This window comes from Vanellus vanellus (genome assembly GCF_965231255.1).
Source record: "Vanellus vanellus genome assembly, chromosome: 3".
Taxonomy (NCBI): Eukaryota; Metazoa; Chordata; class Aves; order Charadriiformes; family Charadriidae; genus Vanellus; species Vanellus vanellus.
The window spans coordinates 78,959,014-78,976,275 of NC_138907.1; the positions used below are offsets into that span (position 1 = coordinate 78,959,014).

General features: G+C 45.3%; 1 protein-coding gene across 1 annotated transcript in view; it reads right to left on the reverse strand.

The window, feature by feature from the left end:
* Positions 1–17,262, reverse strand: part of SOBP (sine oculis binding protein homolog) — a 118,197-nt gene that overhangs the window by 46,408 nt on the left and 54,527 nt on the right. The window contains exon 5 of the mRNA XM_082480322.1: positions 7,308–7,403. Coding sequence (XP_082336448.1) covers positions 7,308–7,403 — 96 coding nt within the window. The remainder of the gene's footprint in view (positions 1–7,307; positions 7,404–17,262) is intronic.

A 17,262-nucleotide genomic window follows, 5' to 3' on the forward strand; every position in this document is an offset into this window, starting at 1 on the left:
GTTCACTGGTCTGAAAAGGGGAGGATTACGTAGAGCTACTGGGGGTACCAGCCTGCTTGTGCGGGAAGCTGCATCCCTGGCCACGGAGGAGCTTCATCCCTTTTATCCCCATCCCTTTCCCTTCCTTCTCCCCGCTCCCCATGCTCCTGGGGATTTTACACCTTGTATTTTATGTGTCGCTGGGAACTGGCAGAGACTTACCCTCCTTGCTGCTCTCAAGGGTTGATGGCACTCCCCTGCCCGCCTCTGCGGGAGGCGTGGGGAACCCCTCACCCTCCTTAATGCTGTGGGGCATGGTCACACTCGCTAACCCCGAGTATAAAAGGAGGGAGGTTTGGGTCTTATTTCCAGTAGAGCTGCTATCTCAGATTTGCTATGACAGGGTTGTATTTTCTGTAAGTTCCTACACCTGGTCTCTGATTGTAGCCTTCAGCTTAAAAATTATTAATAATGATCACATTTTCTACGCTTCAAATTAGCTGTTAGCTGGCCTACAGCAATTTTGGTCAGCGAGAGAGAAGACAACTCAAAGCGGCCGTTTGTCTTTTCTTGTCTACAGAATACAGGGTGTCATTCAGAGCCCACTTAAAGTTAATAGGAAGATCCTATTGATTTCACTGGGCTTTGGATCAGAGGTTGTGGAGTCCTAAACACGGTATGAGTCAAGAAAAAAAAAAACATATTTCTTTAGCAGGACGGTGGTGCATGATGGGGGAAGGGGAACAAAGGGCCTCAAAGACCAAGGAAATCTCTCAAGACCCCCAAGAAGGTCTGCCGCGGCCCCAGGAGCAGGACCCAAACCTCCCAGGTCCAGCCCATGCTGCCGCAATGCGAGCAACAGCCTTAATTTCCATTACGGGGTAGAAAACCATACAATTAAGAAGCAAGGCAAGAAAGACACAGCCTGTGCGCCGGGCAAGACAGTGGATGCAATTGTTCTAAACCAGTAAATAGATCTGTGTAGAGCGGCATAGAGCCTATCGTTTCCCAGGGACGGCATATCGCGGGGCGGCTGGCAGGCTGCAGCTCGGTATTTGGTCCTGCATTATCCCGACGAGATGCCTATCAGGGCGCAGGCAGGCAGCGGGCAGGGAGGGTCAGCCAGAGCCAAGTTTTGGGGCTCCCCTCTCCTCCCCCTGGGGCTGCAAATCTGCCCTTGGGCTGAGCGCTGCCTTTTTTTCAGCACGTTCACCCAGCGCCCACGGACTTCAACAGTCTTCAGGAGCATGTGTAAGGTGAACACCACGTAGCCCTTCCTTCAGCCTGGCAGCAATAAAGGACCAAAAAAAAACCAAACTTTAAAATAATTTTGCCTGGTTTGTTGCCTTTGCTTGAAAAGAAACAGAATGCAAGTTTTTTTTAGTGGGGTTTTGGGGAGGTTCTTTTAAAAATATTCTGCTATAACTCACGAGCAATTTAGTTTTTTGAAAATGAAATGTTGCAGTCTACGATATGACCTAAGCCTCGCTGTTATTTCAGTCACAAGAAAGGTTGAATTTCATGGGGCCAAGATTACTGAGGTTTTAAGAACATCAGTATCAATTCACTGCTACAATTGCTTTTCTCAATGTTTTTGTCCCAGAGCCACAACTACCATTCTGACAGCTCTCTGTGCCTGATCCAAAGTCCCTGAAACCAACGGCGGGCTCTCCGTCGGCTCTTATGGGCTTTGCACGGCCATTTGCTCGAATCACTGCGTACGCCACGGTGCAGCTGATGGAGCAGGACCAGTTTCTCTCAGATTGCGGTCGCAAACTGAGCAAGAAACTGATGAAATCCATCAAAAAATAGCACCAGCAGTGAGGCACAGCAAACGTCAAACGATGCTGAAAGAGTGGCAGGCACCGCTGTGGAGGTTTTAACTCTTGGCAGGCTTGGTACCGGTAGCTCCACGACCCGGAGCTCCACAGAGTGTCACAGGTCTCATCCAGGTCTCCCCTCCTGCCTCTCCAGGGTGGCAAAATTGCATCCTGACCACAAGGTCAGTACCTTAAAGGCTAGATGTGTCCCTGCATCCCTCAGAGCTGCTGGGCAGCAGTCCCTCTCCAGCTTTCTGGCTGAAAGCTCTGCGCATCCCAAAGCCTGGGCCAGGACGAAGGAAGCGCTCTCCCTCTCCTTCTGCCGGTTTGCACCTAACTGGGTGAAGGAAGAGCCAGGGAGAGCTACAGGGGGAAGAGCCTTTGCCTCCTCTCTCCTCTCTGCTAAGAATAGGGAGGCAGCATGGGGCACAAAAAAGGTGGACAGGCAAGAGAGGGGATGAGCAAAGCTATCTCCCCCTAATGCAGTCCTCCTTTGAAGGCACTGTGATTATAAATGGACTGAGAGGTATTTTCTTTTAACGCAGACACACTAACAGGGAGCAGTTTTGCTTTTGACACGGGGGCACAGGAAACAGGTCACAAACCTTAAAAATAAGAACTCAAACCTCACTTCCTGACACCAAAACTCTCATGGCCTCCAAAGGATACCAATAGGCATATTTACATTTAACTTGATTATGACTACAAAAGCTACTGGCCTCATTTGATCACAAATATTCCCCGTGCTTTTTAAAATCAGTCTCGTAGGTATGAAATTTTTCCCACCTTCCAGTTCCGTAGCGCTGAGGTTAACCAGCCTGCATCCTCGCTGCCCTGGTCAGATGCCCCACATGTGCCACGCTTCCCAACCCTGTCTCTAGTGCTGGAACAGCAGAGCAAAGCGAGATGACTTCAAGCGAAGCATCAGCTGTAGCTCTGGCTCCTCTCAGCCCTGCCATAGCCTCCCCAAAGGCCTGTTGCTCATAGCAGAACGTTCTGCATTTCATGTTGCTGTTGTAGATGTGTTTTCAGAGCTTTCTCTGCCTCTTTTTGCTAGTGATTCAAGACAACGGGCCGTAGGTGAGTTCACATTAAATCCAGTAACAAGCATGTTTTATTTTGTGTCTCTTACATAACAACTGCCAAACACCAGGACTACCTTATAATTCATCAAATACTGGACTCGCAAATTTATCCTCCCAGGGCAGAACTACTAGGAGCAGACTTTCTGATTTCAAAGAGAAAAAGATCATGATTTTACTGCAGGAAAACCGTGGCTCACAGCTGGGTGTGGGACTGGATATGATATTTTTTTTCAGGGTGATTATGCTTTGTTTGGTTATTTGTTTGCTTTACATATAATCCCATAGCAGTGGGTGGTACTCTGATCATCTTCATAAACAAATGATCTGGAAAGCAACCTGGCATTTAATTTCCTTAACCCATCAAACCCTCCTTTGCTCATACAGCAGCATGCCAATCCGAAACCTTGACTCAATATTCTGGGGAGCTGGGGGCGGGGAAGGACGAACTGTTGGTTTTTCTTTCCCACTTTTGTTAAAAGGCATCCAAGCATGGCTCTTCCTACCCTGACTAACCTGGGTAGGTGCCAGATGGATTTTTCCTTTCTCTAGGCAATGGCTCAGGAATTTCAGCTGGCTAGAGCCGGGGCTGTGGGCTTTTCACTGGCCTTTTCACTCCAGCCTACCCTTTCTACGCAGTTAATCCCATCTCTCTCCCCACATCCACTATTTGCTGGACTGTATTGCTCCCTGACAAGCAGCTTCCAGAGGACTAAATTCTGCCTTTTCCTTCTGGAAACAAAGCGATGTGCCTGAAAGAAAAGCTTCCAGCCACTCGTGGAATAAGAAATCGAAATCCTGAGGCAGTGCCTATGGGAGAAGAGTGGACGGCTGGCCAAGACAGCATGCTAGCCTGGCTCCTGAAATATAAATTTGGTTTATGTAGTTCCCAGTATTTATCATGGGTCTCTAAACTTAAGCAAACAAGATTCTCAAAAATACTGAAAAGTTCACAGGGAAAATTTGATGTCCTCATTGCCTAGAGCATCTTAACCGCTTTGTTTTCTGTGCTGTACAACAAACGGCATGACACAACGAATCTGGACTTAGCACAGGAAATGAATACCCTAACCTAATCCCGTAACTGCACAATGGCATTCTATACCAACCAAAATCTGTAATTGTCACTGCTTTTCTTAATGCGCAGAACTACCGTAAGCACTTCAGGGGTTTCTTTTGCATAAATTATACCTCTTTCTTCCTCCGATTTCCTATCAAGCTCGCTCTCCCTCAAAAAACCACCCAAATAGCTGAGTTGTACTTCACTACCCAAATTATCTCCTCTTCTCTGTATGAAGAAAGCATACAATTTGCAATACTCTGTGTTGCTATGCTTTCAAATCTCTCCAGGCACTGCGGAGTTAAAGCTTGCCATGCGTGCCCGTGACCTGGGATGTTAAGATTCAGCCGGTGCAGCAGCGTGGCTCTTGCGGGAGAGCCCTGGCACGCAGACCCAGCAGCAGCGCCCCAGCCCCTGGATCCCGCCTGGCAGCATCCTCCCAGCATGAGCATTTCCCAAGCAGAGGAGCCTGCGCTTGTCGGAACACGGCAGCTGAACCCTAAAGCAAAGAAAGCACTTTTGAGCCGAAGCCTCCAGTTTCACCTGACAGGCTATTACAGTACTTACTCCCAACAGCACTGAGAAAACTCCAAGGATTTCTCAATTCTCAAAAGCATAAACAAGTTTCTGTTTCTCGTTCATTTAAAAAAAAAATCTCATCTTTTTGCTCAGCCAGCATCTGACTTGCACTGTTAGACTCTGGGTAAGTTTTCACCATTGGGAAAATATTTTCTTAGAGGAAGCAGCGGTCCCCACTCCTTTCTTTCATACTTTTTCCCATCTCCCCTCTCAAGGAGACAATTCCTAGCACAAATGTAGGAATACTGACTAGCCTTCAGGAGAAAGATGCTGTCTTAATGGCCAGTTCCTGTGAAATTCACGTTACTCTTGAGCACATATCAATATAGCATTGTTTACCAAAAAGTGAAAATACAGAAGGAAAACCACTACCTCTGTGAAACATGTAGCATCTTTGACAAATAACACTAGTTTCCCCACCACCAAAGCCAAGGCTCAGCATCATATTTTCACTGAAAGTTCCTAAAATACATCTTTAAAGAAAGCAGAGGTACATATTCATTATTTGTCTACTTTTTTTTCGCATACAAATTGAGTACAGATTACATCCCTGCCAATTTTGTTTCCAATAGCATAGGAAAAATAAAACTAAAACAAATTGCTCTTATTACTTCCTTAAACAAGAACTGAAACTTGTCCAAAAAAGCACATGAAAGACTAACTTGGATGACTTGAGCTTTTGCCAGGTACAGGAGTGATATAATAAAGCAAAAACTTAAATGCATATTAATAGAGGAATAATTAACTGGACATTAAATGAATGCTCGATTTTAATAGCACAAAGGGGGTTAATTGGTTCATTGATTGCTTGCACTAAAAATAAAGCAGATTTTCAATCGAAATAATACATGACTTATTTTATACCATGTTGTCTCCCAACTCTACTCCTGAACTCCTCCAACACCAGGAAGCCCTACTGACTTTGGGGGCACCTTGGTGTGCTGTGATGGTTCGTCGGGCCTGATTTGACCAGCGGCACAGTAATTAAGCATGGCCTTGAAGAAACAGTTTCACTTATTTGGCACAAGAATTGTAACTGCACTGGGGAATCACTTTTTATGTTTGTCTATTTGCCTGCCCTTAGGCTGTAACCCTGCTGCCCCTGAAACCAACAGGACCTTTGCAAGGGGTTTAAGAGGAAGCGAGATCAGGCCTTATGGGTCACGTCACTTTTGGCTGGGGAGAATCATACTGGGAACAAAACAGGCCCTTCCAATTGACACCTGTGGCTCTAAAAAGCCTGGTGACTACCTAACGAGGGGCTGGCTCAGCACAGGGGATGCCTCGGGGGTAGGAGAGCCTGTGGGCCCACTAATGCAGGTGTAGCCCAGATGCTCTGCACTCTGGCCAGCGCCAGGAATGGGGACTGGCCACCACCCCTGGGCTGTTGCCCTCCAGTCTGGGCTTCTCCGATCAACTGCCTGAATCTGGAGACCAACTTCGGCACTGAGCTACGTCGGCTCATCAGCTCGACTTCTCTGGATGTTGCACCTGGGACACCAAGATTAGCGTTTGGCCCTGCATCTTCTACGGGGGAGGCAGACACGGGTTTTCATGCAGAGGAAACGCAGCGTGCTCCTCCACCACCACCCGCCTCTTCTGTAGTTATAATGAGAAAAAAAAAGTGTTGCTGTTTCAAAATATAACCCCGTGTTCTGACTCTCCACAAATATTTCCATTTAGCCAAACGATACATTTTACTTAAGTACAGCCGAGAAGAAAGGCGAATGCGAGGGAGAGATCTACCAATTCATCTAAAACTCCCTTTTGCAAAGCCATGCGTGAATCTCTCTTAAATGTATTACAATTCATTCTCTGTTTACTTTAGGCAAACAGAAAAACTCATCGTGGAGCACTCATTTTTGCAAGCTAATCAAGAACATTAGGTCCCAACAGATTCATTTAATAGAAATATAATAGGCATTCCTGCTTGCTTTTAATCTTGCCTAGCTGCAAATGCTAAAATGAACAGCAAATTAACCCTGCCTTGGAACAGAGATCCTTTCACAGCTGACATCATCCCTCTTACGGCTTGTAAACACTTCAGGCTCCCTGTATGTGCTTTCCTGGCTTTCGCTCTTTCCCTGCAGGAGAGGAGAGGAGAGGAGAGGAGAGGAGAGGAGAGGAGAGGAGAGGAGAGGAGAGGAGAGGAGAGGAGAGGAGAGGAGAGGAGAGGAGAGGAGAGGAGAGGAGAGGAGAGGAGAGGAGAGGAGAGGAGAGGAGAGGAGAGGAGAGGAGAGGAGAGGAGAGGAGAGGAGAGGAGAGGAGAGGAGAGGAGAGGAGAGGAGAGGAGAGGAGAGGAGAGGAGAGGATACTCCCTCCTGCATGCAGCTAGGAAGGGGAAGAATAGGCGAGCTCTAAAGGGAATACTGAGTGTCAGCAGAACAAAACGCGCCGCCACCGCCCGAAAACAAGGGAGAGCTAAAAGGTGGATGGGAGAGTGAGTTTTGGGGCACCTCAAGGGGGATGGGGGGGGTGTGTGTTTCTGTGCATCACCAGTCGCTCCCTGCATGGCTCTCCCTGATTTACCATGCGAGACAAGGTAGTACGACAAGGCCATTCACGTGCTGTCATCAAATATAAGAGATTTTTCAAGCAATTTAAGATCTTAAATTGTTCACGGATAGCAGAACTAGCATTAGAACGCTAAACAGGAAAAAAAAAAAGCCTATCATATTTCATAATGTATGTCATAATGAACAAAAGCCTTTCAAAAAAAAAAAAAAAGAACGGTTTTCACTGTGCTAAAGTAACAATCTAGACTTGTTGTAAGTATGTTATTCTTACAAGTAGTTCGCAGTTATTCTTGAAGGCAAGTCTTGGAGTTTCCTTAGCATAGTGCTGCTGGGGAAAATTTTCAGCATGTCCATCTTCATCTCTAGCCTGAAGGGAAATATAATGGCCTATTTAGGGACTTACAAATAATGGAAGGAAAAAAAAATAGCTAAAAGCATAACAGCTCAGATCATTAAAACAGACGGGAATCCCAAAATACAACATTATTAAAAAGTTTCTTTAAATGCGCAGTACACCTTTTAGATACGAGAACTTGGGATGCTGTTTTCTTACATAGCTTAGGTTGAACATGCAAATTCATTGTGGTGTAATAATTAGAACAACAAAAGACAAACCCAAAACAAAATAGTTGAGCTGGAAACTGTGAGTAACTCAGGGTTTCAGATTACTCCATTGCATTTTTCAGGATTACATTACATATGCACTTGTTTAAACTTTTTGACATGATTAAGCAATCCCTAGATAATGTACTTGTATTTTCAGTTTAACAGCAAGGCCAAAAAAAATAAGTTTTCATACTCGTAATTTACATGTAATACTATTATAGATAAATGGATTCCCCCTCCATGTTTAAGTGAAGCTTTGAAAGGAGCAATCATCTAGTGAGAACAATGATCCTTCAGTCAAATGCGGTCAAAATATTTAATGACAAAGATGCATTAAAAGTTACTGGTTATTTGGAACTATGCTGTTAATTAAGAAAGCTGAAGTTTAAATGGAGACATTACCAGAGCCCATTAGCAATCCTGCTTGCATATAGTATTTTTCCGTTCTCATCTACAGCATTTTCTGCTTTCGAGTTAAAGCAAAAGGGAGAAGCAGGTGAAAGGAGGAGTGTCAGCAATACACTCATTACACTGTTCATTTGGGTGACACTTGCACTCCGTTCCGCTCCATCTCATCTGATCCCTGACTGTTCGCTCTCTCCCTCTCGCAGCCTCCCGAAATTCACAGCTGAGCTGTCTCCCTCACATATGGCTTGCATATAATTATGCACATTCCATTTTACACTGCATTAAAATGATGAGCTGCTGGCTCCCTGCCAACCTATTTAAATCAGCCCCTGCCCAAAGAAGCCGGGGAGAGGAGGAGGGCAGAGGGGGATGGGGGGTGGGGGGGGATGGGGGCAAGGGGAGCAGGTGGAGGCGGATGGGGCGAGGAGCAGGTAGTCTTGCTCCCCATCCCTCCAGCTGCCCCGCATCCCCCCAGCCCCAGGGCAGGGGGCGTCCAGGGATGCCCAAGTGCCATGCACGGGCATCTCGGTGGCTGCGGCTGCACTGCCATACCGTCGTGTCGTCCCCCCCCCAGCCTTGCGCGGCGTGAACTGCCTGTCGTCACGTGTCACACTCCCCGCGCCCAGGCTTTTTCAGCGTTGGCATTTATGAAAGATATTTACACCTTGTAGGCTCTACGGCTTGTTTGCCTTCAAATAGGCTTCTGCCTCTCCCCAGGGAGAGACGGGGTGGGAAAGGGGAGGCACGGGTTAACAGCACTGGGGATTTTTAGGAAAACACGAAGGGGTTGCACCTCATCGAAAGCCCGTTGACTCCAGCAGGCTTCGACCTGGGCCTCTGCTTGTCAGCCGTGGGGTGTGAACAAACCCTGCCCGACAGAAAATACCATTTTTAAAAGTGCAAAGTTTGTCCAAAAGTACGTTTCGAGTAGCACCTACAATTGATGATTATTACAAGAAGCGGGAAGTGGGAAACGAGTTTATTCTGTACGTCTCCTAGCAGCTTATAAGAACTTTCTTTCACTGCCCTCAATAGCTGCAGGGTGGAAAACGTTTAAAATTTTTCCCTCAAACCACAAGGAAGAGCATTCCTGAGCACCTGAAATCACTTTTATACTGACAAAGGTTTAAATGTATTCTTCTAATTATTAGTTTGAAACTGAAACCTCTCTCACGCAATGAATCTACCTCCCATGCTGCGTGGAACACAAAGTTCAAATTTGATTGTGTCTTGTAAAAAAACCATCCCAATTCTCATTTTGAAAACAAACTTAGTCCTTTTCTCTCCTCCATGAAGGAATATGGGCAACTCGCCGAAGCTCTTCCAGGTCATCTAGAAGACAACTGGGGGATGAATGCCTTACGAATACCTCGCACAAATAGAAACGGACCTGTCAGCTCGGGATCACAGGTGCCAACGGGATGCTCGGTGACAGAGAGGCAGCGAAATGTTGCGTGGGGCACAGGTGTTACGTAGGGCTCTGAATGCTATCAGTGCCCCCAGACCCCTGAAATTGTATCTTGGCACTATTCTAGACATTGTGCGCCTGACGGCTGGCACATTGTAACCTGCCGGTGACCCTTTGGAGCGTTATCTTGGTGCACGCACACACCTTGTAAAATGAAATGGATATCAGGGTGTTTGTACTGCGTGTGTCAAAATATAGAGACAAACCCCACCGACCTTGACCCGCCTACCAAAACTGCCAGTTGCACAAAGGTTATTCACCCCTGCTGGTGGCAACGTGCTCCCCCTCCTATGATTCAAACCTTACTTTATTTAACTTCAGATGTCACTAAGATTTTCTGGTCTCAAAACCAGTATAGCTACCTACTGCTATAATTTACTCAGGCAGCAAAAGTATACCTAGTTTAGCTAGCTGGTTTCCATTGTAAAAAAGTACCTATTCTCAGCAGTCAGGGCTAATTCTCCAGTTGCTTTACTGGAGAATTCATTGCTATCATCTTCCATTTGCGAATAATCTGCAGAAGGAAACGCTCTCACAATGTTCAGCGCAGTTCTAAGCGTATTAAAGAAGTGGCTCAGAGTTTATCTTGCCGTGGTAATATTGCGATATGCCTGGATCTATGCTGACTCACTCTCAATCACTGCTGCGCACCAGTAAGCGACTGCCTCAGCTCCCCGGCACCTCAACCTCAGCCACAGCAGGCTGGTATCTACAGCTTCTCCATCAGCCCTGGCTGCCGTGGGACGTATTTTGCCTGCTATTGTTCAAAAGGAAGCAACTGAAAAAAATCCCAAGCCAAACCTGTGATCTCCCTGCTTTTTTAAAATGCTTTTAAACTGCTAAAATCTTTATAGAAAATGCTCTCATAAAAAAAAAAATATGTCCAAAATACTAGATGTGATTGATTGCACACATGCAATATATGGTACAACTGCTCTCACAGCACATTTTGTTCCAGGACAAAAAAGGCTTCAGCTCCTGTTTGGAGGCCTGGGACCGTGGTGAGGGCTGCTGGTTTTATCAGTGCGAAACTGCTGCAACTTCGCTGTGGCAGCGCGCTCTCCTGGGACTCACTGAATCTCCTAATTCAATAGCCTCTATTGGCAGGCAGCCGCCTTCCCGTCAGCTGCACGGAATCCGAGAGGGAAACCTGCCCATCGCCGGCCCATGGGATACTGGGCTGGACACTCGACAAAAGCGGCGGCGCTCGCACCGCCCCGGCTACTCCTGGCAGAAGAGGGCACGTTACCCAAGGAGCAGTGCTGGCAAGGAAGATCTAGCGAGGAAACTGCAGTCGGCTCGGTGGAGCTGGCTTGGCTGTAAGGTCAGCCTGATGATGGATTGCGCGGGAAATCACGGCCTTTAATTGCAGGTTAGATATCAGGAAACCCTTCTTAATGATGGGTACAGCAAAGCGCTGGAGCAGATTGCCTAAGGAGACTGTCAAAGCCCCATCACTGGAGTTTTTTAAGAGCAGATTAGGCAAACATCTGTCAGGAATGACATGCACAGAGTAGCTCCTGACATGGGGAAGCTGGACAGATGAGAACATCTCCTTTCCCAGGTCCCTTTCCTCTCTGCTTCCTACCACTGAGCTTTGAAGGAAAATGGCAGGAGGGTAAGGAAAAAAAAAATTAAAAAAAGAACAGAAAACAGGATCTGAAAGGACCTCTCTGAAAACAGCACAGCATTCGATGTTCAGAGATATGTGTACTCATTAATAAGTGCATGATGACAACCATCTTTGGCTACACAAACTGTGCTATTTGTTCATAAGCCAGCCAGCCTATATTTGTGAAAGATGCCAATAGTTTGGAAACAGACTATATATTAAGTCAAGATTCCTTTTTTTAACATGACGGAGGAAGAACAATCTACAGCAGAATTTCCTCCTCTCCAAAGTGCATGGATATTTGTTTCTCCTTATTCTCAGAGAAAAATTATCTTGACAGAGAAAGAGGATTTCTTAGCTTCAGTGTAAGTCTTTTCATGCAGCCTCAGCCTTGGGAGAGGAAATCTGTGCTTACATTTTAATATTAAGGGCAGGATCTTATGATAGTATAAGTCACAAGGCAGGCTGAACAGAATAATATATTAAGGTGGATCTTGTTAATGCAAAGCTTCCACTAAAAAGGGACAATGCATTTGCAATGAAATCCTACTGCTCGGTCCACAAAAGTTTAATGCCACTTAACTGAAAACACCTAACATCTATTTTCTAAGAGCAATAGCCACTTGAGTAGTGCTGAGCGACAGAATATTCGCCTGCTTACTCAGGATAAAATTGCCACCTGATTTCCATAAATGTCCTTTAAAACAGATGAAACACAGGACCGTTACACGCAGACACGTTAAACACAGGCATTAGTTGAATGTCTCTGGCAGGACAAAAAAAAAGCTGCAAGAAGTTGAGCAGCGTTGCTATAGAAGCACAGATAACTGCGCCGAGGCTCCCATCCCGTGGCGATGAACAGAGGAAGTTCACATCACCCTTAATACTATTGTCTCCGGAGGCTGGCCGCAGATGGGAACTGAAAGCCGTGTTTCCGTTTCCACCACAAAGGTTATCTCTCCCTTCGCTTAAACTCGAAGGAAATCCTCAGGGAGACCCTAATCCTTGAAATTCTAGTTCCTGTGCCTTTCTGTTGTCCCAGATAATCAATTATCATGCTCTCTACATTCACTGCACCAGCAACGGTAAAAATAGTACTAAACTTCCATCTGTTCAGTATATTCTTCCCAGAAATATGAATGTACTTGCTGTGGGCTGGGGCAGCGGGGGAGCCTGACATAAGGGTGCCAGGTCATGCCTCCGTGCTGGGAGTGGAGCAGGGCCACGGACGATGGACCAGAGAGGACATCCCCGGTTCAGCAACCGTGCTGCTATAGGAATGAGTGAGCCCTCGGCTCAGGGAAAGTCTTCCCTCAGAGAAAGCTCCCACTAATGTTTGATGGGAGGTTTGCTTTTCACAAGGATTTCAGGATTTTACCGATTCGCAGTGTGATGGAACCAGTGGTATTTATTAGCTTGTTGCCTCTCTCAGCTGCATTCTATTCACTAATCTCTACAGTTGTAATATTTTGCCACTCCAAGCCTCTAAAATCTTCTCAAGCTTTTTGAAAAAGTCCCAGGTATTTTGAAACATGTTAAAATAATGTTTCATAAAATCTCCCAAAACTCAGAAAATAAAGGACCTAAAATCACATTGGTTGTTTATCACATCATTACCATTTTCATCCTACTAAAATCAAGATTATCCCCTTTGCCTGACCTCCTGTGGCCACCCCAGAATAGAGGTGACCACCCCACCCAGTGTCTCCCAGCCTGGGGTCTCTCCGCCAGCAGTGGCTCTCTGCACACTTGGTGGTGGTCTACGGAGAGCTTGCAGGTCACATGCTAATAGCTCCCCTTGTTTCCAGCTGCTAAAATGCATTTAAAGACAGCTAAAAATACATTAAATACTTTCCTAATGTTATTTTTCCATGTAAGCAACTGCTGTAGTCACCACAGGAATGTTATTTGATCGCCAAGGGGAGGGGAAGTGGTCCATGAGACAATTTGTCTAGTGGAGGTGATCTACAAAGTTAAAACAAAATTGGGAATATGCCCTCTTACAACTTCTTTATTAAGTATGCAGAGGAAAACCAGAAGGGCTTTTGCTTACTTCTTTTGCTGCCTCCTCTCCTCTCTCCCCACACACACACACCACCCCAACACATACACAAACACATGAAGAAACACATACATCTCCACCCATTACTTAAGATAGGAACTGAGATCTTGTCTACCCTGGAAGAAGCCCCCAGTGGAACAACATCAACGTGACAAGCAAAACCTTGGGACTGCGCACGCAGTTCTTCCCAGGTCCTGAGCAGAGGGTGTACTGCTGGCGACAGGTTCGTGCCATTTTGTTGCCGGGGATCTGTCTACAGCCTTCCTTGAAATCTCTCCCTGGCACTCAGCTGCTCCTGGCTCCTATGTATTACAGTACGGACTCCACAGCTGGGGAGTCCCTTTCACAGAGGGTGAAATTATATGGTCGCTGAGAAGGAGCAAAGATGTCCCTGCAAAGATGCGGTCCCTAAGTAGAGCCTGAGGTTCAATTCCCTGCAGGCATCCTCAGCAAGACAAGGGACCCTATAGTTGGTGTATCTCTTGGTAAGACCTGCTTATGCTTTAGTGTGGTATGTCCATTATAGACAGTGATGAATGTAGACCAAAACTCTAACCTGTGTTCACATTTTAGTTGCTATTTCATTTCTACAGCTGTCAAAAGCCAATACAAAATCTGAACAGAACACCACTAATGGCAGACTGGATTAGAAAAGCATTTTGAGTCCATATATTTAGGAGAAGGTTTGGTGTAGAAATGCCTTCAGGAGCCAGCGATCTGGCTAGTGTGATTAGAAACAGAGAAAATACATCATTCAGAATATCCTGCAATCTCTTCCATTGTGCTGACAGAAGAAATACTCCCCGGCTTTAAAAATAAATAGTCACTAGGTTGAACCTGCTGTTCTAACCAAACCCAACCCACACCTCCTCATTGTCCCTTTCTGAACAGGTGTAAAAACTCCTGGGAAACAAGCAGTTTTGCTGGGAAAAGCCGCCCCAGAAAAAATGCATCATGACAAAGAAGGAGAAGGTGCCAATCTGTGGAATGATAGGGCAGTGTTTCTGAAATTATCCTCGGCAAAGCAACCGGGGAATGTCACGTTCATTTTCTTACATAACTGAAGCACACTAAAAAATCCAAACAAATGTGCCTGAAAATCTGATAAACAGTTATTTATGGATCTTTTCTTTTTTTGAATAATGCTTGTCTTCCAGGGGCTATGGCTCCGAACAGTCCAGCTTTATATATTAAATTTTTTACTCAGAATTTCATGGTATAAAATTAACCACTTTTTATATTTAAAATGCAAGCTGCAAACTCTATTATAATGTAAGTAATATTATAAGTGAATCAAAAGGAAGTACTAATAACAGTACTACCCGAGTGCCTGCTAAAGTCATAACTTTCATCCTACTGCATTTAAAAGTCACTCAAAACTTACACCAAAAAAAGAGAAGGATTCAGCTTTCTGGATTCTATACCCCTTTTTCTCCCCTTCCCCCAGTTTTGTTTCATATACTTTCTAGAAGAACCCTGATTTCCTGCTGGACTTCTCATCCTTCCAGGCAAAAGAGTATTTTCTTTTTATACCACTTGCAATGCTGTACATTTACAGTCCCTTCTACCACAGCCATAAAATACTTAGGAAAAACCGATCAGTTTCACAATGCACCCAGAACGAGCAACTGAAGCAAAAATAGAGTTGTCTACTGGCCTGGACCACTCTTCTAATTTTTATAGAAAGAGGAGTAGAAGGGTTGAGATGTTAAATGACGGGCCCACAAGCAAGCCCACAGCCTCTATCCTGTTGCTCAAGCAGGGAACTGCCTTACGCTCTCAAATGAAAACTCCCCGTTAAACCTCATTTTCCCATTGCATTCCAGACTTACGCACCTTTTTCCTTCCTCTACCAGCTAATAACCAGGCAGTTTCTGCAGCTTTACTGGCTTCCGCGGGACTGCGCTACCCTATCCCTGGCAGTTCACGGCACGGTGATATACGAGAAGTGTTCACGTGGCTGCCTCAAAAGCTAATTTTTCAAACTGCACAAACCTTTACCCATATCATAAATTTTTAATAACCAGTTCCCAATTGTCAAAGAGTAAATATGGTAACAAATGCATAACATTGAGATAATTTGAAATAAACTTTGTTTATTGCCCCTTTGAACGTTTCTTCGACAAGTCACAGCTGCGTGGGACCTTCATAAAAGTGAGCCTGTCCTACTAATCTCCTTTCTGATTCATGACAGGCCTGATCCAGAGACACTAATGGACCGTGCTTGACAGTTACTGCAACGTATTCAATACACAGCCTAAAATATTGCTAGGAAAGAAATGAAAATATACTACAGACTTCCCAGCAGATTCCATTTTTGTAATGGGTAGCTCACACCAGCGTAACCGATAAGCTTTCCCTCTCTCTTCACGTTCCTTCCTTACTGTAATTTATGAGATAAAAGTGTGTTCCAAAGTATTCTGTGTGGTTCACTGTCAGGTAGCTCAAGTATCCCTTCTCACCGTGCCATTTCTACAAGGGTTCCCTAGCAGAGGTTCCCAGAGAGACTCCTGCGCAGGGCAAGCACACGTTTCCAATCAGCCTGCCAGAGAAGCAGGGAGGCAGAAAAACAAAACAAAACAGCAAGAGGAAAAAAAAAAAAAAAAGAAAGAAAAAAAATTCCTCAAATGTTGGTTACAGTTAGCTAAGGCTCACAGACCAAACAAATCACTGTCCCTAATGAATTTGTTTCAATGCATCTGCTTATTTCAAGCTTCGGCATTGTAAATACCAGAGCAACAATGCGGATTTTCTCTGATTGCGGTGCAACATATATGATTAATCATCTTGACGCAGAGCATATTTTTTTTAAAGCAATTGCAGGCTGGTTTAATGAACTCCTCTCCCACTGGCTTTTATAGACTAGTCATGATCAACATACCATTAAGATAAACCTCGCGCCCCATCCCTCCCCTCTCTGACAGCTTGCCTTATTTGCTTCACAACAGTCAATATCCAATTAAGAGGCAACGGATTTGATCGATACAGAAGGTAACAATAAGACTTAAACAGCTGGTAAATTCTACGCGTACGCTTTTTCTTTAATTTCCCTCTTTGTGGTATATAAACAGTTCTGCACTTTGAATAAACGTGGAGAAGGAAAAACAACGGCCAGGTCTGGCTGGTAAAGCTTTCCCTCAAATGGGCCGTGTCTGCAAGCTGCGCCCCAGCAATAAATGCTTGTCTGGGATCAGTGCAAGACAGGCAGGATCCTATTCTCTGTATTTCCTGTGGCCTTGTAAAGGGTGAAAATAGAAATCTCTCCCTGCTTTGCTTACGAGCGACATGCCACTTGGGCCATTCACACATGAAAATGGAGGGGCCATAATATTATTAAAGCACTCGTTTATGAGCTGGGTGAAGGGATGACCCGTCTGCAGAGGGGGGCAAAACCCAGTAGGAATGAACCGTATGCAGGAGAACAGGCAAGGAGAGGGCGAAAAGAAAAGAGGGGAAGCTTTGATACAAACGACATCTTCTACAACCTTAATATCATCTCCCAGTCTTTCTGCCGATGACGAATGGCTGCAATAAAAAGTGGGATAGTGGCAGTTATAAGCAGGACAAAAGCAAAACCTGGCTGGTGCTGAGGAGCATTCATTATAATTCCCGACAGCCCAGCTGGAGGTCAGGGACTGAGGTCACGATATCACCACTGCCTTTGGGTCTAATACCAGGTACAGTACTTCTTCCTCTCCCACCACCTTTTTTTGAGGTTTTTATTCAAAGTTTTACTTTGAAAGACATTTCACAGAGTAATAGGCTGATACAGTCCAAACGAGGGAGCCCTCCTTTTCCAGGATTTCCACTGTTCTTTAAAGAAGAAAAAGACATGACCGCAGGGGATGCCATACTCTCACTGACAAACGGGACGTAACTCAAAACACCTCTGAGCTTGCTCCCAACGCTGGCAGAAAGTTATTTCTAAATCACAGTGGTGTGCCTGTGTTTTCCGCTGCCCACTGCAACCCTCTATCACCCGGTGGGATTCCAGTAACATATGTCTAAAACCAGGCAACTGCCTGTTGAAACTCATAAGAAAGTTCAGCGCACACAGATCTTTTCAGACA